The sequence below is a fragment of the Caretta caretta genome, chromosome 1 (genome assembly GCF_965140235.1).
Source record: "Caretta caretta isolate rCarCar2 chromosome 1, rCarCar1.hap1, whole genome shotgun sequence".
Lineage (NCBI taxonomy): Eukaryota > Metazoa > Chordata > Testudines > Cheloniidae > Caretta > Caretta caretta.
The window spans coordinates 226,264,940-226,286,970 of NC_134206.1; the positions used below are offsets into that span (position 1 = coordinate 226,264,940).

A 22,031-nucleotide genomic window follows, 5' to 3' on the forward strand; every position below is an offset into this window, starting at 1 on the left:
GGCTGGTAAGCCTAACTTGAGTATTGGGCAAATTGGTAAAAAAAACAAAACAACAAAAAAAACCCCCTCAAACAAACCTATAATAACAGAATGATTAGGCACATATGTAAACACAGTATGTTGAGAAAGAGTCAGCACAGCTTTTGTAAAGGGAAGTCATGCCTCACCAATCTATTGGAATTATTTGAGGGTATCTATAAGCATGTGAATAAGGATGATCCAGGCAATATAGTATACTTGGACTTTCAGAAAGCATTTGACAAGGTCCCTCATGAAAGGCTCTTAAGATCTTGGGAGACAGACCAGTCCTCGCTTACAGACAGGCCCCCAACCTGAAGCAAATACTCTCCAGCAACCACATACCACAAAACACTAACCCAGGAACTTATCCTTGCAACCAAGCCCGATGCCAGCTCTGTCCACATATTTATTCAAGTGACACTATCATAGGACCGAATCACATTAGCCATGCCATCAGGGGCTCGTTCACCTGCATATCTACCAATGTGATATATGCCATCATGTGCCAGCAATGACCCTGTGCCATGCATATTGGCCAAATTGGACAGTCTCTATGCAAAAGAATAAATGGACACAAATCAGACGTCAAGAATTATAACATTCAAAAACACTTCAACCTCTCTGGCCACTCAGTAAAACACTTAAGGGTGGCAATTCTGCAACAGAAAAGCTTCAAAAACAGACTCCAACGAGAAACTGCTGAGCTTGAATTAATATGCAAACAAGATACCATTAACCTGGATTTGAATAGAGACTGAGAATGGCTGGGTCATTACACATATTGAATCTATTTCCACATGTTAGGTATCCTCACACCTTCTTGTCAATTGTCTAAATGGGCCATCTTGCTTATCACTACAAAAGCTTTTTTTTCCCTGCTGTGGTAATAGCTCATCTTAATTAATTAGCCTCTTACTGTTTGTATGGCAACTTCCACCTTTTCTGTATGTGTATATATATCTTCTTACTATATGTTCCATTCAATGCATCCAATGAAGTGGGCTGTAGCCCACGAAAGCTTATGCTCTAATAAATTTGTTAGTCTCTAAGATGCCAAAAGTACTCCTGTTTTTTTAAGTAAACTAAGTAGTCATGGGATAAGAGAGAGAGTCTTCTCATGGATCATAAAGTGGTTTAAAATGTAGGAAGCAAAGGATTTGAATAAATGGTCAGTTTTCACAACAGTGAGAGGTAAACGTCAGGGTCCCTCAAGGATCGGTACTGGGACCTGTGCTGTTCAACACATTCATTAGTGATCTGGAAAAGGGAGTGAAAACTGAGGAGGCAGAGTTTGCAAATGATGCAAAAATATTCAAGATTGTTAAATCCAAACAAAACTGAGTGACTGGGCAAAAAAAAAAAAAGAGAAAATTCAACATAGGTAAATGCAAAGTATAGTAATGCACATCTGGAAAAATAACCCGAACTACACATATATGATGATGGGTTCTAAAATAGCTGTTACCACTCAAGAAAGATCTTGGAATCACCATGGATAGATCTCTGAAAACTTCAGGTCAATATGCAGCAGCAGTCAAAAAGTTTAATTGAAAAGGGTAGAAAATAAGATGGAAAATATCATGCCACTATATAAATACCGATATCCTGAATACTGTGTCCAGTTCTGGTTGCCACATCTTAAAAAGGCATAGTGGAACTGGAAAAAGGATTCAGAGAAGGCGGCAAAGATAATCCAGGTATGGACTGACTTCATTACAAGGAGGAACTAAAAAGATTAGGGCTGTTCAGTGAGAAGAGACATGACTAAAGGGGGATATGCTAGAGTAGTGGTCACCAAACTGTAGGGTGCGCCCCCTAGGGCAGCATGGAGGAATGTCCGGGGAGCGTGGCAGAGCCCCAGCCAACCCCCATGCAAGGGTGAGGAGGGAGCATCACGTGGCCCTGCCCCAGCTGTGGCCCTGCCCCAGCTGTGGCCCTGCCCCAGCTGTGGCCCTGCCCCAGCTGTGGCCCTGCACCTGGCTGAGGCTCTGCGCCTGGCTGAGGCTCTGCTCCTGCCCCCCTGCTTAGCCATGACTCTGCTCCTGGCCCAGGGGGGCGTGGACACATTCCTTCACTGGTAAGGAGGGGGAAGGGGCTGAGAGGAAAAGTTTGGGCATCACTGTGATAGAGGTTTGTGAAGTCATGAATGGTGTGGAAAAAGTAAATAGGGAAGTGTTATTTACTCTTTTCAACACAATACAAAAATCAGGGGTGATCTGATTAAATTAACAGGCAGTAGACTTAATACAAACAAGAGGAAGTACTTTTTCACATAACACACAATTAACGTGTGGAACTCATTGCCTAGGGATGTTGTGAAGGCCAAAAGTATAACTGGGTTTCAGAAAGTACTAGATAAGTTAATGGAGGATAGCCAAGATGATCAGGGATGTAACCCTGTTTTTGGGGCGACCCTAAATCTCTGACTGCTGGAAGTTGGGAGGGGGGAAGATGGTGTGGATCACTCCAACTGTCCAGTTCTGTTTATTCCCCATGAAGTTCTAGTACTGGCTACAGTTGGAGACGGATGTACCGTTGGTCTGAACCAGCATAGCAGTTCTTGCATGTTCTTACTATAGGATTTGCTGAGTCATAACCTCACTTCAGGATCTGTTTATCAGGATTTTGCTTATAAGGATATAGCCTTAGATGTACAGGTCCTGCATGGGTTTGTGGATGGAGGATTTGCCAAAAGCCTTTCTGATAGTTTAGTTGTTTTTTTTATTTTGTGTTGAAAGTTAGTTATTAATTGTGGGCTGTCTGGAGAAATTATTCTGCATGTTGGCAGGGTTTCTCTCATTCAAATGTTTTTGTATCTGCACAGGTCATGAATGCAGATGGCAGTAGCAGGAGAGTTCTGGTGGAGGACAAGCTGCCTCACATCTTTGGATTCACTTTGCTGGGAGATTACATCTATTGGACCGACTGGCAAAGGCGTAGCATTGAGCGAGTGCATAAGCGTACAGCAGAAAGAGAAATCATCATAGACCAACTGCCTGACCTAATGGGCCTGAAAGCTACTAATGTCCATCAGATCATTGGTGAGTGACTGAAAATCAGATCTGGACAAAAAGTGTGAAAAGCAGCTTCATAAGCAGCTGAATGGGGTAACTGGTTTCTTTCACACTGTAAAGACACTACCCCAAAGTGTAAACAAGAACAGAGAGAAAATCTGTGGTTGTATTTAACTCAGCTAGTGAGAGTAGGGAACGGTGTCATCAATGATCTTCTGCAGGCTTTGAGGGCTCGATAGCCTGGTCGTCATCTTAGGGCTTGTCTGCTCTTCAAATGCTACAGCTGTGCTGTTGTACTGCTTCAGTGTAGACACTGCCTACTCCGACAAAAGGGGTTCTCCCATTGGCATGGATAATCCACCTCCCCATGGGGTGGTAGAAGAATTTTTCCGTCGACCTAGTGCTGTTTGCGCACGGACTTAGGTGCGCTTAATTACGCCACTTAGGGGGGTGGATTTTTCACACCCCTGAGTGACATGATTAGGCTGACTTAATTTTCTAGTGTAGACCGGGCCTTATTAGAACATGTACAAAATTCAGTTTAGTTACGTGTTGATTTGTATTTCTTTAGGACCAACGGTTGGTTAATAAAGCTAAGACTGTTCTATAGGCCTTCATCTCACAACCTGTCTACGAACTGTGCTCTGTGTCTGCACGAAAGCTAGGAGCGACACAGGTTTTGCATGTGCACTGATTGGTCTAAATGGGCACTAAGTTACATGTGTCAAATGCAGGCCTCCTCCCAGCTGTTCGGCCTGTGTGAAATGAGTGTTTGGTGGTGTTGGTGCAGCTCTTAATAGACAGACTTCCATAACATACACAAAAAACTATCACAATAGTCTTCTTTATTAGTGTTCTGAATGGGTGTGAAGTCTGCAACTATTTCCATTCTTAAGGTAATTGCTATAGGACAAGGCTGAGGTAGATTGTGAGGCAATGTACTGTGGAGAAAGTTAGCACTTCTGTCTGAGGATAATTCTCTTGAAAAGGAGGACAATGTCAAAAAAATTCTTTTTGCTTCCACTGAATGTGCAGGTGCAAACCCTTGTGCAGAGGACAATGGTGGTTGCAGCCACCTCTGTCTGTACAGACCTCAGGGCCCTCGCTGCGCCTGTCCCATAGGCTTAGAGCTCATCAGTGATATGAGGACTTGCATTGTCCCAGAAGCTTTCCTGCTCTTTTCTCGGAGAGCAGATATCAGGCGAATCTCTTTGGAAACCAACAACAACAATGTTGCCATCCCACTTACGGGAGTCAAAGAAGCTTCTGCTCTGGATTTTGACGTGACAGACAATCGGATATACTGGACAGATATCTCACTGAAGGTAAAGGAGGGAGTTGTCTCTGTCTAGTGTTCAGTCCTGCACGGGCAGCAGGTATCAAAGGCCGGGGGAGGCTGTGCCTCCCCAAACAGCCCTGTGTTGTCCCACCCATGCTCCGCTCCCAGGTCTCCTCCTGCTTCCCGCTGGGGCTCTGTGGCTCTTCCTCCATGGCCAGAACCCTGGCCTGGGGCCGGGGACTCCTGGTGGCTGGAACTGGTGCTCACACTGCCCAGTGTTCGGGGCCGGGGAGGGCTCACCGCCAGCCCAGCGCTCCTGTGGGGGAAGGGGAGTGGGAGGGGCGGGGCCTCGTGTAGAAGGGGCAGGCTGGGCCAGGGGCTTGCTGGCTAGCCTCCCCGAGCCCAGGGTTCACTCTCCACCCATGCAGTCCTGCTATTGCTGCATTGTCAAAACACTTTAAACTCAAGAACTGACCAACAAATAAATTTTACATAATTCTAGTTCAGAGGGAAAAGCGTGACTCAACACAAAATGTCTTCATATCCTGGCTAAATTCAGACATGTTCTTTTTAAATCAGTGGGTATATGTTTTTTCACATACACAATGAATTTGCAAGGATAAAAGTCAGCATTTTGTGGAAAACTGAAACTGGGGGAAGACGCCACTTTGAGGGAGATTTGGGGGACTTAATATGGATATCTTGCCAAATACATTGTGGGAGGGAACTGTGTCTTGAGCCTGAAGTGAAAGCTGATGTTAATCTTACTTTGGTATGCATTAGTTATGAAGATACCATACATTAGGTGAAATATGGTATGAATGGTAAGTTATCCTGAAATAGCTAGATTATTCGGTTGAGACTGAAATATTGGGGAGTATTGCAGATCAGAAATAGGCATAAGGCAGACAAATGGTGTACAAGTTTCAGCATCGATATCCACCAGTCTAGTTTCACACACTCATTTTCAGGAGGAGTAAATTTATTCAGAAATGGAAATATCAGGATTTTTTAAATAAAGGCTTGCACAATAACTTGCTGTGTTCGGCACTCTGTAATTTAGGAGTTGGGCACACAAGGGCTGAAAACTTAGCTTGTAAATGAGTTTCCAAGAGGGAAGCTGGCCAAACTGTTGTAGAAACTGGTTTAACTTGAACTGTGGTTGAAATAGATTAAACATGGCTCCCAACGTTGGTTTGAAAGGGCATTGTAGATAGGGATTAAGGGACCCTGAACTCCCAATTATGGACACTCTTGTGACATCACTGGTTCTAGTGCACAAACTGTAAGCAAACAGAATTGAACTTTGACTTTTGCAGTGTTAGAAACATGAGGAGTGAGGGATGGGAAGAAACTAGTGTTTGCACACCATTGTTGTCCCTTGGCAAAGATATGTTATCTTCGGGCTTCTTGGTCATAATTGTATATCAGTGAATGGCTAAGCTGTGAAATATTATACAATTATGGCTGCCTCTGTTGTCATAGGAAGGTCTATGAAGTTGAGAGTTAAAAGAGAGAAATCTTTTGGACAAAAGAGAGATCAGAACTCTTCTTAATGGAGAATTAAATTAGTTGCTTACCATCCATCCATAAACACTGGCACTACAGAGCTAACTGACTTCTTGGCCATTGATTGTTTTCATCTGGGTGATGATTTGTTCTGAACTTTTTAGATGAGGATCTTGTTTAAAATAAATCATGGCACTGACACAAGACATTTCTCACAATCACAGTGTTCACTGTGCTGGTGTGTTCTGCCCGCCTGCCCCCTCCAGCCTGTGTGCTGTCTGGTGTATTTAGATTGTAAGCTCTTCGGGGAAGGGACTGTCTGCTAATCTCTATTGTGCCTACCACAGTGGTCCCCGCTGTTGATTGATCCTTGGGCACTATCATAATAAACATAATTAATTAATAATGTGGCGTGGAGTGGTTGGGTGGGGAGTGGCATGTGATATACAGGAGGTTGGGTTAGATGGTCTGGTGGTGCCTTCTTGCCTTTAAATGCTGTCTCTGTGACTCTAAAATATTGCTCCTCGCTGTAGCATAGAGGCTTCAGCATGAGCCTGAGAATTCCAAAATGTTTTCTCCTCAAAGCTGTCAGTGAGTTGTTAAGGTCAGTGTGGCATGTAGACTGCTTAATGAAACCCAACTAAAGTCAACCCATTTATTTCTTCAGTGACCTTTCATAGAGCATAGTAAATCAACACTCTTGAATAGGCCTTATTGTTAATTGTAGGAGTAAGCAGCATATTGTATGAACTTCTTTTCTACAAGATGCCTGAAATCTGAAAGTTTTTAAATGCAAACCCCAATGACAGACTGGTAAAATTCCTAATTTGCCTGTGTATCATTGTATCCCTGAAGACTATCAGCAGGGCATTTATGAACGGCAGTGCACTCGAACATGTGGTGGAGTTTGGCTTGGATTACCCAGAAGGCATGGCAGTAGACTGGCTAGGGAAGAACCTGTATTGGGCTGATACCGGAACAAATCGTATTGAAGTGTCAAAGCTGGATGGACAACATCGTCAAGTATTGGTGTGGAAGGATCTGGACAGCCCCCGGGCATTGGCATTAGACCCTGCTGAAGGGTAACTTGCTGACTTAATTTTATGTTTACAAACTTCTTAAAAATAACACATGCATAATTTCTGTAGGGCATGTTAATGAGGCACCAGTATATAAATCCTGAGAGAACTCAGCTTGGGAAATATAACCTAGTAATTTAGAATACAAGGGCTGGAGGAATGTGCTCTTAATGTCCTTGAATAATCATTAGGAATACTTCACAAAAATCAGAGAAGCTCATTAAAAAAGGATTTATATTTAGTTTTTTAATTAATCATAAAATCGAAGTAGCTTTGGGTTTATGGAATTCGTTAATTAGAAAAGGTCCATCACACTGAAAGCTCTGAAAATATTTGTCCTTTTAAAATGGAGCTCTCTTCATCACAGATTAGGGTGTTGTGAGGGTATTATGTGCTCTGCCTCTGAGGGGAAGGGGAAGCTCACTGTGTGAGAATAAGGAGAGCAATTATTTTGGAGGGAAGGGACAAGTTGGGTAGGCGGGGAGGGAAATAGAGCAGTTTTCGTGGATGCACTATCTGCCAATCCAAAATGTAAGATTTTATAAAGGGGGAACTCTTTTTTTTCTCCAGGAAAATGGACTCAATCACATTAAAATGTAATAAGAAAAAAACGGTCATAATACTTAACATCTAAATAGCACTTTATAACCTTGAAATGCTTTACAAGCATTTACTAATTTATTCCTTGCAAAATCCATGTGAGAGACGCTAGTTATGTATTACCCCAATTTTACAGATGAGGAAACTGAGACAGAGAAATTTAGGGTCTGGTTTTCAAACACGCTGAATTCCCGCAATTTACACTGACTTCAGTTGGAACTGTAGGAGCTCAGGAACTCTGAAAATCAGGCACTGAATTATGTGCTCGAGTCCAGACTGAGTCACTGCAGAGCTTGGAAAGTCTCAGGATTTCCAGGCTCCCATTCACTAGGTAGAGCTGCCTCTCCATACCATCTTTCACTTGAAAAATAACAGTTAAAGTTTGCTAAATACCAAAAATGTTCATCCAAAGTGGGAGAGAACTAAATTTGCAGATGTGATATGCAAATCTGAGCCAGATGTTTTGGGAGTATGCTGTGTCCACGTAGTCCCTCAAAGCAGCTCAATCCCTGGAATTGCAGATTAGTGCTGTGATTTTACCACTTACCTTGAGGTTTGTGACTCCTTTTCATCGCTGGTATTCACAAGAGCTAGTATTTCTCATTTACTGCAAAGTTCCTCATTTTCCCTTGCTCTAATAGCTGTCTGGCCAGAAATATTGTCAAAACACACGTAGACCAGAGTGGTTCTCAATTCCTCATCTTAAATTCACACTGGGACCCCGACAGCGAAGTTGCTTTACTTGCATTCTCTCCTGTTGTTTTTAAAACAGTAAATAATCACCAAGATTTTCAGAAGTGGGTTTTCTTCTTAATCCTATGTTTAGACACCTAACTCAGCAGCTCCCTTTGAATAATGAGCCTATGTATTTAGGAACCTATCCATTATCTATCCATTTCTTTATAGTCTTGGCCAGTACATATTCTGTCAGATCACTTCACACTCATAGTGATCTTATTCCTATTTAGTTTAGCTTACCTATCTAACCTTTTTGGGTGTTGTGTGTTCAAGATATTAGGGTCAGCATAGTCCATGGCAGGCAATACAAAGAGTTTGATATCATACATATGGAAACACATCTCCCTGCTGCAATGCAGTGATGCCAGAGAACAATAGTATATGCTTATGTGGTGACTGCTATCACAGTACTTAGATGATCTGTATTCTATACATAGGAGGGTGAGAGCATTACCTTGGTTCAGCAGTATCTGAGATGAAGTGTATCGTTACCCAACTGCAGTGGAAAGCCTCTGAGATCTGTTTGCAAGGCCAGAGACTCTCAATCTGAATGAATACAGTGTTATTCTGCATGATTCAAATTTGCAATTAGGAATACTTGAGCTTTTATTCTGGACAATCTGTTACGATTCAGCTTGTTGGGAGTACATGGGAGAAGAACTTTAAAATGTCCTGCAGAGCACCACTTTGTCACACAAAATTAGTTGAGCTTAGTTCCCATTTGTGGTCAGCTGCCTCAACCCAGTACTAGATCTGGAACAAATCCGTTTCCTTTCCTCTTCCTCTCCCTTCCCCCCCACCCCCCCACGCATGCCAGATTGTTATTGCAATTTTCATATCACTTAAATGAAACTTCCCATGGCCTTTCTGTTGTGGAGATTTGTACTAGATCTGGGCTGGGCGTCTGACTGGGTGAAAAGCTTTTCAGGTACCCTGACAGCCAAAGGAAGAAACATTTTTCCTTGATCATCAGGCAGTTACTTCAGAAACCTATCTCTCCCTGGAGAGGTTGGGTTGATGCAAATCAGGTTTGTCTGAACGTTATCATGACCTGGGATAAAGGTGTTTAATTTGGCTAGTTATGTTATATTCAAATTTTAAGCACTATGTAGTCATAACATTTTGGAAGATGTGTACTTGCCTTGCTGATACCAAATGTCTACACAAGAAATATACTGTTTTAGGAAGGATTTTGTGGTGTGTTTAACATCCTTTAGTAAAACATACACTGGTATGTGAAATGTTGTTGTATCCTTGATAACTCCACATTGGCAACAAGTGAGGCATAAATTAGCAGGCAGGTGTGTGATCCTTTGTATCCATATCTGAGTGAAATGGAAATACCATACAGTTTTGTGGTACTTCAACCATGAAAATTGTCTAGTCCATTGCTATCTATAAAAGCAATCTCTGGTGTGGAAATTAGTGGAGAAAGGAAATATCCTCACGCTCACCTATTTTAAAAGAAACATTTAGTTTGGTGTTCAGTGGAGGATTGAATAGAAGCAGAAGGCAATTTTCGTTGCTCATGCAATGTGCTTTGGACCAATTTTTGATAAAGAACAACATGCAATTTAATGTACCCAGATGCCATCCTGTTTATTATTAGCTAACACACGTGAACTAGTTAAAGACTGAAGGGCTCTAGTAAGGAAGTCCTTGGTAAGGGTCCAGCTTTGGATGGAGCAAATATTATTGAAAACAGTATAGGGAAGTCTGACTCATTTCCTAGCTTGTATTTTGAGAAAAATATTTAATGTAATGTGTTTTAATAAACACTTAAATTTGTAACTCTGATTTTCTGTTCCCTTTCTTCTTGCTTTTGTGTTGTTTTTTCCTTTCATGTACTCGCAAGAAATGTTAAGAGTCTGCATCAGCACAGAACTTCTATATCAGATAAATGAGAAATTTCTGGCATTTTTATACAGGTTTATGTACTGGACTGAGTGGGGTGGGAAGCCCAAGATTGACCGAGCTGCCATGGATGGAAGTGAACGTACTACTTTGGTACCAAACGTGGGGCGAGCTAATGGGCTAACAATTGATTATGCGAAAAGACGACTTTACTGGACTGATCTAGATACCAACTTAATAGAATCTTCAAATATGCTAGGTAAGCTGCTGTTGCTTTTTCTGTGCAAGCTGTGTATTTTTAGTTACATGTAGGACAAAGCTGTCAACTGATAGCTTTTGGAGTGTCCTGTCCGGCAAAAAATATAACCAGCATTTGTTGTGGCGAGGTGGTAGGAAAGCCAAACTGCAAAAAAGCTCATAGATATAATACGCTCAGAACTGATTTAAATAAAAAAAATTTTTTTTTAAAGTAGGCGTACTCCATTGTATGCATCAGGCATGAGAGTAGGACGTATGTGTGAAAGAGAGAGACAGACGAGGAAGGGGCCTCGTGCTGCAGACGGGTTGTTCCAGGAGACTGGCAATCCTGGTGGAAGCTGATTTTTAAACTAATTTTTTTTTGTTGCCTTTTTTAACCTGTCCACGAAGAAGCAATGTCTAACACATTGTTAGAAAAACCCAGTATGTCCCCAGTAATTCTTCTTGTTTTCCTCTCTCCCTTTTTTGAAAACAGGCCTTGACCGTGAAGTTATAGCCGATGACTTGCCTCACCCGTTCGGCTTGACTCAATACCAGGATTACATCTATTGGACAGATTGGAGCCGGCGCAGCATTGAGCGAGCCAACAAGACCAGTGGCCAGAACCGGACCATCATCCAAGGCCATTTGGATTATGTGATGGATATCCTGGTCTTCCATTCCTCAAGACAGGCAGGCTGGAATGAATGTGCATCTAGCAATGGGCACTGCTCCCATCTCTGCTTGGCAGTGCCAGTTGGTGGTTTTGTGTGTGGATGCCCAGCTCACTATTCCTTGAATTCTGACAACAGGACCTGTAGTGGTAAGCCCTAAGCACAAATGACAAATTAGAGACATAGGGAAAAGAATGCCATGTTTGTTGTTCCGATGGGAATAAATTATGGAAGCAAATGCAATTTGGTAACAGATAAAAGTATTTTACTAGGAAAAAAAAGAAACATTTTCATTTCTTCTCTATTTATTTTGAGTAGCAACAAAGAGGAGACCATTTGCTTTGGTACAGGAACATAATGTGCCAAGTCATGGCTCGTTTCTACCTTTGATACTGAAAGGTTATTAAAAACCTTTCCAGTTCCAATGCAAAGTTTTAAAGCAGGATGTTCTGGCAGAGGGGGTGTGTGTGTGAATGTGGCTGGATTTTGTTTTCTAACCACACTAAAATCCTACCAGGCAGTTGAGTAAAAGTTATGATATTTTAAAAAAAAACTGGCTGGATTTTGTTTTCTAACCATACTAAAATCCTACCAGGCAGTTGAGTAAAAGTTATGATATTTTTAAAAAAAATTCCAGGCCAACAGCTTGGCAACGGGATTAATTTCAGTGAACCTTTTTATTCATTCTCCCAAGCAGAATAAGGCTGGGTAAGAAGAGAGGCTGGAAACACTTCTGCTTTTGTGCCAGCCCATGAAAGTTACTTCATGTCCCCTTTTATTTTTTTTGAGATTTACCAGGCATAGAGGATTAATGGGATTTTGGTGTATGTTTTGGAATGTTGGATGCGTTTTAGGTTGTTGGAGGTGAATTTAGTTGTGATTTATATTCCGGCTTGAAGAGGTGCTGGACAGACCTTCCTTCAGAGCTCACCCCAGTGTGGCTAAAGACATTGCTTTTGAGTGAGAAAAGAGGCCCCAGGGTGCTGCCTTCACAGCACTTCCAGTTCCTGATCACAATAGAGACAGCAAGCAGCCAACCCCCAGTTTTTTTTCATTGTTGTGCAGTGTGTGAACCACAAGGCCCTTAGGCCGGCCACAGTTAGTTTCTAGCCAAATAATTCATCTTTCTCTCAATAAGTGGCTTCCAGTGCAGCACTCATAATTCTTCATATGATGGTCCCTACATATATTCCACACATGGGATACACATGAGCACCATGTGTTTGAATCCAGAATTTTTTTGCAAGCAGTGGCCATTGGCCTGTACATGTGCTGTAGCTTTTCTCATGCTCCAAACCCAGGGCATGAAAAGTGGTGCAGGCCTACACCTCTTCAGCTCCTGCTTATGGCTGCGTGGTCTGAATCGAGATCTTTGGTGTCCTCATCTCCCCTTTTTTTTTCTTTTTCTTTTTTTTTACTGCGTCATTGCTGTAAAATGTTGTACATAATTAGTTGTAGTAGTTTTTATAGTATACAGTAGAACCTCAGCGTTATGAACACCTCAGGAATGGAGGTGGTTCTGCACTGAAATGTTCGTAACTCAACAAAACATTATGGTGGTTCTTTCAAAAGTTTACAACTGAAAATTGACTTAATACAGCTTTGAAACTTTACTGCACAGGAAAAAAATGCAGCTTTTAAGTATCTTAAATTAAGTGAAACAAGCACAGAAATGGTTTCCTTACCATGTCAAATCTTTTTTTTAACCTTTCCCTTAATTTATTATAGCAGTTTACATTTAATTGCCGTTACAGTATTTGCCTTTTTTGGTCTCTGCTTCCTGATTGTGTACTTCCGGTTCCAAATGAGGTGTGTGGTTGACCAGTTCGTAACTCTGAGGTTCTTCTGTAGTTAGTGTTTCCCCACCCATTTTATTTTCCCTGGAGAAGTCTGGGATTATGCCTAGGGTTCAAAAATTGTGTTTCCTGCCTTCACTCCTTTTCGGTGAATGACAAACATCAGCACTGCCTCTACTGCATGGGTGAGGCTTATATTTCTGTGAGCATCTGCTGCTCTTTTCCCCCCAGAATTCATGAGCTTATGGAACTGAGACTCGGAAAATATCTCCTGGAGAAGGCTATGAAACCCCAATCCAACTGGCTTGGGATAAACAGCTCCTGATGCTCCCATCCACTTCTAGAGTCAAAGCGGTACCTGTAGCGACACGTACCACAATGACCAGGGAAGCTCTAGTTCAGACTGCTCTGCCAGTGGACTCTCCTCATACCCCAGGACAATCAGACTTGCGTCTCCCTGAAGCGGACATCTTTGCTCTTCCCTACCCACATTGAGCCCTCCTCTCAGAACCATCTTTATTCTGGGACATTGGTACACCAGAAGAAGACAGAGTCATGTCCCGATGAGACAGAGTCATTCTCCCATCCCACATGCCAGCCTTGAGGCTCAATCAGTGGTACTGTTGGTTCTGTTGGAGTTAAGGATCCAGCTTTCTGTTCGGATGAGTCTTAGCCCTTGCAGCATCGGGCAAAGGTGGCACAAAACAGGAGCCCCAGAAGATCATGGTTCTGACCTCCAGGCAGATACAGTTGGCCAAGAAACAGGCTCCCCCACCCCATGCCATGGGATTCTCCTTTGGCAGTTGATCCATCCTACTGGCAATATTGGGGATCATGGGAGCCTTACCCTAGACACTCGGAATCGGTGCAGGAATCCTATTTGCCACTTCCCGGATACCCACAACTGGCCCTGTCAGCATATTCAGAAAGGGAAGGTGAGCTGGTTACAGTAGCAATCTCGTCGTCTTCATCAGATGAAGCAGTTACTCCATCTTCTCCATCCCTGTCAGATGACTTTAAACAATATCAAGAGCTTATGCCCAGGGTGGCTTCAGAGTTATATTCAGCTTGAGGGAGATCAGGAACCTCAGCATAGTTTACTAGATGTTCTGCACCCATCTGGTCCCAGTCAAGTGACCCTCCCCATCACAAGGTCATTATCATGGATCCAGCAAAGATGATTTGCCACACTTCTGTTTCTTGTGCTCTCACTCCTAATTGGGCTAAGAAGCGGTGCTTTGTTCCATCCAAGGGGGGAAAGTTTTTGTTCTGATGCTTTGGTGGTGCAGGTGGCTACAGAGTGGTCCAGGTAACAGCACCCAAAGGTTACTCCCTGTAAGAAGGGACACAAGCGACTCAACCTTCTAAGGAGAAAGGTCTTCTTTCACCTCCCTCCAGTTCAGGATCTCAAATTATCAGGCCCTCTTGGCCAAATCAGATTTTACTAATTATAAGAAGTTTTGGAATTCAGATTCCCTGAGGGGCATAGGGCCTGCTTCCAGGCCTTAGTGGATGAGGGCAGATTGATAGCCAGCATTTCCCTCCAGGCCGTGGTGGACACAACTATACTGCATCTAGGGGAATGGCTATGGCCATTGTTATGAGGAGAGATTTGTGGTTACGATCCTCAGGTTTTCCCAGAGGTGCAGAGTACCATCCAAGATCTGCCCTTTGATACTATCAACCTATTCCACAAGAAGACTGATGAGTGTCTCTGTTTCCTCAAAGACTTGAGGACAAAACTTGATTCACAGGCATTTATATCCTTGCCCCTAAGAGAAAACCCTATAAACTGGGCTAATAGGGCAAGACCACCTCCTAAGCCATTTTACCACCAATGTTCTCAGGAGCTACCACTCAAGAGACAGAGGGTTTATAGACCCAGGAACCCAGCCTCTGCAACATTCACCACCACATCATACTGTAACCCCAAGCGAAGAGGTTTTTTCCATGGGACTGTTGAGACCTGTGTCCCTTTATTGATGCCGCTTCATTCCCCTCCTCTGATATTCAAAGGCTTCCACACCCCATTTGGCAAATCTGCCCTAACTACAGATAAATGGGTATTAAAGATTGTTCATGGCAGCTAGCTAATGGAGTCTCTGGTACCTCCTACCCACAAACCCCCTTCTTCGTTCTTTTTCACGGACATTCTCATGAGGCGATTCTGAGGCAAGAGGTGAACTCCCTTCTCAGGGGAGCCATAGAAAGGGTTCCACCTCAACATCAAGAGAGGGGATTCTATCTCCCTTACTTCTCCATCCACAAGAAGAATGGGGGATGGAGGCCAATTCTTGATCTGAGACAGTTGAACAGGTTCATTTGAAAACTAAAATTCCACATGATTTCCTTGGCATCCGTAATTCCCACATTAGAGGAGCACACATGGTTCGTGGCTCTCAGCATGAGACATACATTTTCACATAGACATCCACCCAACCCACAAGAGGTTCCTCAGGTTCCTCTTCGATGAGCATTACTAATTTAGAGTCCCTCCCACTTTGGGCTAGCTACAGCACACAGGGTCTTTACTAAGGTCTATTCAATAGTGGCACCTTGGATGAGAAGAGAGGGATTTACAGTCTTCCCCTACCTTAATGACTGGCTACTGATGGGCGGTTCCTACAAGGAAGTCTAGCAAGCAACCAATGTTCTGCTCAGCCTTCTGCCTTTCCTGGGTTTCTGCATCAGTCATGAAAATCCATGTTGACCCCCATGAGTCTCATAAATTTTATAGGGGTGATATTGGATTCGACTGCGGCAAGAACATATCTGCCTCTCAAGATGTTTCAGGCCATGAGCGTGCTCATACGTCAGATCACTGTCAGAACCAGGACATAAATCAGAACTTGCCTTTTCCCTCCTCGGTCATGTGGCTTCATGCACACACATGACACTGTTTGCCAAGCTTTATTTTCACTGCCTGTTTTCTCTCTGTGGACTCACTTACCAAAGAAAGGCAACATAAACAGAGGTGACAGTTCTGCCTAAAGTTTTAGACAAACTCTGGTGGACAAAAGTGGAGAAGGTTTGGGGATCCCTTTCCTCACACTGACCCCTGAGCCAATCCTCAATTCTGATGCTTTCCTCTTCAGTTGGGATGCTCACGTGGGTAATTACATGGCACAAGGCATCTGGACTCTTTGGGAGTACCAGTTTACTAGAATTCCAGGTGGTCCCGTGAGCCTGTAACTCCTTCCTCTCTCATCCAATCCAGACATGTCTGAATAATGTTGGACAACATGACAACAGTATTTTATGTAAACAAGAAGGGAGAATGAGATCTCTCCCTTTGTGCATAGAGGCAGTCATCCTTTGGAACTGGTGCATCAGCCATCGCATATTCCTATTGGCAGCTTCTTTACCAGGGGTGCAAAACTCCCCAGTGGACTGCTTGAGCAGACATTTTTCCACACATCACATACGGGAGATTCATAATTTGGTTCTTGATGACGTCTTCATCCAATGGGAATGCTGACATCAGACCTTTTCACCTCATGGGAGGACAGGAAACTTCCTCAGTACCTCTCCAGAGTAGCCCTGGGCAAGGGCTTGACAGAAGATGCCCTACTGGTGTCATGGAAGGGTTGCCTGGGGTATGCCTTTGATACCACTAGTGCTACCAAAGATTCATGAAGACAGAGTTCATGTTTTCCTGTTTGCACCCAACTGGTTGAGACAGTTCGGTTTACAATCTGCTGAAGGCCTCAGTTCACCCACCCAAGAACATCCCCAAGGTGCCGGACTCTGAGTGCATAAGGGCAAGTCCTAGCATACCAACCTGGGACTGTTGCAACTCAGGGCCTTGTATTTGGATGGGCATCAGAAATAGAATACTCGTTCTAAAAGGGTGCAATCCATCCAGAACCAAAGCAGAAAAGAGTCTGTGAGAAGCTGTTGTTAAGCAAAATGGAAGCATTTCTCCGCCTGGGCTCACCAATGCAACTTGTGTCCAAAATCTGCTGGGATCCTTCCTATCTTAGAGTATCTACTTATTCTTAAGTCTTCAGGTCTCATGCTCAATTCTCTGCGAGTACATTTAGTAGCGATCAGTAATTTCTGTTCTCTAAATACCATACAGTATTCACTGATCCTGTCACAACTAGATTTCTGAAAAGGAGTCTCAGAGCCTTTCCACCATTGGTGAAGTTTGCACCTTAGTCAGAGGTGAAAGTAAGCTGGTACACCCCGGTCCAGCGTACCGGCAAGAGCCGGTGTACTGTACTGGGGCAGCCTGGCTTCCCCAGGGGGCAATCCCAGCAGTGGCTGGAGCCCCAGGCCCTTTAAATGACCTCCAGAGCCCCGCTGCTGGAGCCCTGGGGTAGCGGCTGCAGGGCTCCAGCTGCTATTTAAAGGGCCTGGGGTTCCCCTGCTTCTACCACCCGGACTCTTTAAATAGCCACTGGAGCCCCACCGCCGCTACTCCAGGGCTCCAGTGGCTATTTAAAGGACTGGGGTGGTAGAAGCAGGGGAGCCGCAGGCCCTTTAAATAGCCCCCGGAACCCTGGGGTAGCGGGGGCTCCAGGGGCTATTTAAAGGGCCGGGGCTCCAGCTGTTTCTGCTGCCCCGGTCCTTTAAATAGCCGCTGGAGCCCCGCCGCTTCCCCAGGGCTCCAGTGGCTATTTAAAGGGCGGTAGAAGAGGGGCGCTCCGGGCCCTTTAAATAGCCTCCGGAGCCCTGGGCTGCTGCTACTACCCCAGTGGGGGGGCACTTACCTCACAGGGTGGGCTGGGGCTGGCTCTGACCCCCTCAACCCCTCCACCCCTGTTCTGCCCTAGTCCCTGCCCCTTCCAGGGGCCAGAGCTGGCGCCAGAGTATCGGTAAGTCACTCGACTTACTTTCACCCCTGACCTAAGTGGAACCTCAATTTTGTTTTGTTGTTGTTCGCTTGCTCCCCTTCCCCCTTTCAGCTTCTAGCCACATGTTCTATGACCCACCTGTCCATGAAGGTGGCCTTTCTAATAGCCATAATGTCAGCCAGAAGAGTTAGTGAGCTGGGAGTGCTCATGGTGGACCCACTGTATGCTACATTCTATAAAGAAAAGGTCTTGTTATAACCCCACCCTAGATTCATTCCTAAAATAGCTTCTGAGTTTCATATGAGTCGGGTAGTCCATTTACCGGTAGCTTTTCCAAAACTGCATGCCTCAGATGAAGGGAGATGACTGCATTGTCTGATGTCTCAAGTGCTTTGGCCTTTTATCTGCAAAGAACAAATGATGTTAAGACACCTAAACTATTTGTTTTCGTAGCAGAGTGATCAAGGGGTCAAGCTACATAGACACAAAGACATTCAAAATGAAGCTCGAGTTGTGTTACCCTTCGTTACCAACTAGCTTATATTCCCGCTCCGGAGCAGGTGAGGGCTAATTCTACTAGAGGGCCGGTTATTTTGGCTGCATTGCTGAGAGATGTACCTCTCCCAGAGATATGAAGGGCAGCTAATTGAGCTCTTTGCAGACCGTTGCAAGACATAACGCTCTGGTCTGCTCAAATGCAGACAGCTGTGAGGAAAGCAGTTGTACAGTCAGCGCTGGTCTCCTTGCACCCACCTCTTGGCTTACCACTGCTTGTTAATCTCCCACATGGGGAGTACACATAGAGACCATCACTCGAGGAAGCAATGCAGGCTACTTACTGTTAACTGGATGCTATTCAAGATGTGTGGTCCCCGTCTACCTGCCCTCCATCCCCTCTGCTGTGGATTGTTTGAACTGCTGTAAGAATGGAAAACTGGAAAGGCATTGGCCCGCATCACCTTTTATGCCCTTGGTTTGGAGTATGAGGAGAGTTACAGCACATGCGTGAGCCAATGGACACTGCTTGCAAAAACTTTTGGACTCAAGCACACAGTGCGCATGCATACCTAATGTGTGGAACACAGATAGGGACCACATGTCTTGAAGAAACTCCAGTTACTGGTAAGTAACCTCCATTTTTGACTGCCAGGATGCTTGGATGGTTTCTGCTGGTGTCATTCAGATTAGTCTGGCTTAAGAGAATCAGATATTATCTCATCTGCATTATGCATGAGTAAAGAGATCTAACTGCTGCACTAAACCCAAATCAGGTGTCACTTATTCTGAGAATGTCACCTCCATGGAATACTTTGAAAATCATCCTCTTGGAAACATTTCTGCTTTGCACACTCCACATTTTCAGTATTTCTTTTCTGTTGATTACAAGGGACCACTTGCATGCGAACAAAATCTTTGTACCATGTCCTCCTCCCTCCTCTACTGCATGTCAAAAGAATAATTGACATAGTTGTGGTGATAACTATGATATCATAAGCGGGGAATTTTGTCTTCGGACGAGAAATAAGTAGTAGTCACGTAAAGATCCTGTTTTCATGGAAATGTTTCGTTACAAAGCAACGAGAAAAATACAGGAAACATGTTATGTTATAAAGATGTAGAACTGTTCCTAAATAGTATGGTTCAGAGTCTTTCATTAGGCATTAACAGCTTTTCAGCCATGTTCAACCCTGGTAGATTTCCCACTTCTCATTTGTAGGTAATTGGAGACTTAGATTTTTCTGCTTGTAATTTAAGTTTTCTCTTGGCCTCTGTAATTGGCACATGGATCATTTTAACTTTCTGTTGCGTATTTTACTTGGTTATGTGTTTCTGAGCATTATTCTAGCACAGATTCTGTTTAGAGGCCAATTTCTCCCTTTGTTGACCACAATGCACATGTGTGCACATATTCTTTTAATTATGGGAAGGAGATGCTGCTGCAACGAGATCTGGGAGCTCAAACTTTCAGAGCCAATGCTGCATTATTAAGCTTGAAGAGCAGTTCCCCAGCTGGGATGCTGCTGTGTTTCACCTACAGTTCCTTCCAGAGATATAGTTAAAATATGACTGTTGGGAGAAACTACGTTGGAGCATAGAAAATGTTTTCCAAAACCCAAACTGAGTTCCAGAGAATGGGGGGACTTAAAATGGGAAATTTGCCCTACCACCACATACAATGAACGATTCATTTGGATAATACTAATGCTAGAGAAGTCTGAGTTTGCAGATATCAAGAAGACAATTATTTAATACCTTTCCTTTTGAAGTTCTTACTGAGTGGATCTCTGAGAATGACAAAGGGTCTCTGGAAGGGAGGAGCAGAGGGATTTGACTGTTTGTGAAAGGAGGCTTGCATGCTGTCATAAATATAAAGGGAAGGGTAAACCCCTTTAAAATCCCTCCTGGCCAGAGAAAAAAATCCTCTCACCTGTAAAGGGTTAAGAAGCTAAAGGTAACCTCACTGGCACCTGACCAAAATGACCAATGAGGAGACAAGGTATTTTCAAAAGCTGGGAGGAGGGAGAGAAACAAAAGGGTCTGGTCTGTCTGTCTATATGCTGTTTCTGCTGGGGATAGACCAGAATGGAGTCTTAGAACTTTTAGTAAGTAATCTAGCTAGGTACGTGTTAGATTGTGATTTCTTTAAATGGCTGAGAAAAGAATTGTGCTGAATAGAATAACTATTTCTGTCTGTGTATCTTTTTTGTAACTTAAGGTTTTGCCTAGAGGGGTTCTCTGTGTTTTGAATCTAATTACCCTGTAAGGTATCTACCATCCTGATTTTACAGGGGGGGATTTCTTTATTTCTATTTACTTCTATTTCTATTAAAAGTCTTCTTGTAAGAAAACTGAATGCTTTTTCATTGTTCTCAGATCCAAGGGTTTGGGTCTGTGGTCACCTATGCAAATTGGTGAGGCTTTTTATCCAACATTTCCCAGGAAAGGGGGGGGTGCAAGTGTTGGGAGGATTGTTCATTGTTGTTAAGATCCAAGGGTCTAGGTCTGTAGTCACCTAGGCAAATTGGTGTGGCTTTTTACCAAACCTTGTCCAGAAAGTGGGGTGCAAGGTTTTGGGAAGTATTTTGGGGGGAAAGACGCGTCCAAACAGCTCTTCCCCAGTAACCAGTATTTGTTTGGTGGTGGTAGCGGCCAATCCAAGGACAAAGGGTGGAATATTTTGTACCTTGGGGAAGTTTTGACCTAAGCTGGTAAAGAGAAGCTTAGGACGTTTTTTATGCAGGTCCCTACATCTGTACCCTAGCGTTCAGAGTGGGGGAGGAACCTTGACACATGCTTTCAGTTACAACTTCCTTTGTTTTGGTCTAAAACTTTCTCTTTTACATGTGTCCCTTAAAATTCTGGTTTATCTAATGAATAAGGGATTTGACCTTTCCAAATGTGGTGTTTTGCTGTTTATATACTACATACGTACAACAAACTTTGTGTGTGTGTGTGTAGGGGGGAGGGGTGTTTGGTTTGCTTTTGTCTTATCTTCTATTAATTAGTGATTAAACGTAGAAAAATGAAATGCTTGGGGGGAAATCCAGGTTTTTCAGAAAGCAAAAATAACTTGCACCTAGGTCAGAATTTTGAACAGTGTGAAAAGTATATTTTTATGCCAGTGAAACTTTTTTCTTAGCAGCAACCAGAAAAAATACTCAAAGTACATGCCTAAAATAATAAAGACAGAGGATGTTCTCTGGAACCTCACTCGCCCAACTGTTGCCTCGCCTGGTTTATAGGTGAAATGTCCCCCTGTGGGTGAAATGTCCCCCTGCTGATCTTTCCAGGCTTGAGATCTACTTTACTGAGGCTGCTGGGCCTTGTTCTACAGTGCACTGTAACTTTATTGCAGGACAGACCACTGGGCTAAAAGGATGCTGTGAAGAGACTTGGGAAAAGTGTTTTAAATTGAATACCTGGATCTTGTCATGATTTCAAAGAGTGTGTCCATATTCTTTCTTTCTTTTTTTTGCATTTGAAATTATCCTTGCTTTTTACATCCCCACACATAAGAATTTATTTTAAAAGATGCCTTTAAAGCCTAAAAAAAAAAAAAAAAACCTCTGTGCAGATGTGTGTATATGTGGGGAGGAGGAAAGAGGTGGGTTCTAGGGGAAAGTAAGGTATTGATAGCTTTTGTGTAGTAATGTTAGTAGTGGGTATATAGATAACCGGTGTTTCTGCTCTGTGTTTCCCCCTTTTTTTAAAGCTCCTACAACTTTCCTGTTGTTCAGTCAGAAGAACGCAATTAATCGCATGGTGATAGATGAGCAACAGAGTCCAGATATCATACTCCCTATCCACAGTCTCAGGAATGTCCGGGCCATCGATTATGACCCCCTAGATAAGCAACTTTACTGGATTGACTCTCGGCAGAACATTATCCGGAAGGCACAAGAAGATGGCAGCCAGGTATCCAGTGAGAGG

General features: G+C 43.5%; 1 protein-coding gene across 3 annotated transcripts in view; it reads left to right on the top strand.

The window, feature by feature from the left end:
* LRP6 (LDL receptor related protein 6) overlaps positions 1-22,031 on the top strand; it is a 201,198-nt gene that overhangs the window by 144,238 nt on the left and 34,929 nt on the right. For all 3 annotated transcript variants that reach the window (XM_048824492.2, XM_075121110.1, XM_048824499.2), the window contains 6 exons: positions 2,846-3,062; positions 4,071-4,360; positions 6,679-6,905; positions 10,169-10,353; positions 10,828-11,154; positions 21,814-22,016. In XM_048824492.2, the coding sequence (XP_048680449.1) occupies positions 2,846-3,062; positions 4,071-4,360; positions 6,679-6,905; positions 10,169-10,353; positions 10,828-11,154; positions 21,814-22,016 (1,449 nt within the window). The remainder of the gene's footprint in view (positions 1-2,845; positions 3,063-4,070; positions 4,361-6,678; positions 6,906-10,168; positions 10,354-10,827; positions 11,155-21,813; positions 22,017-22,031) is intronic.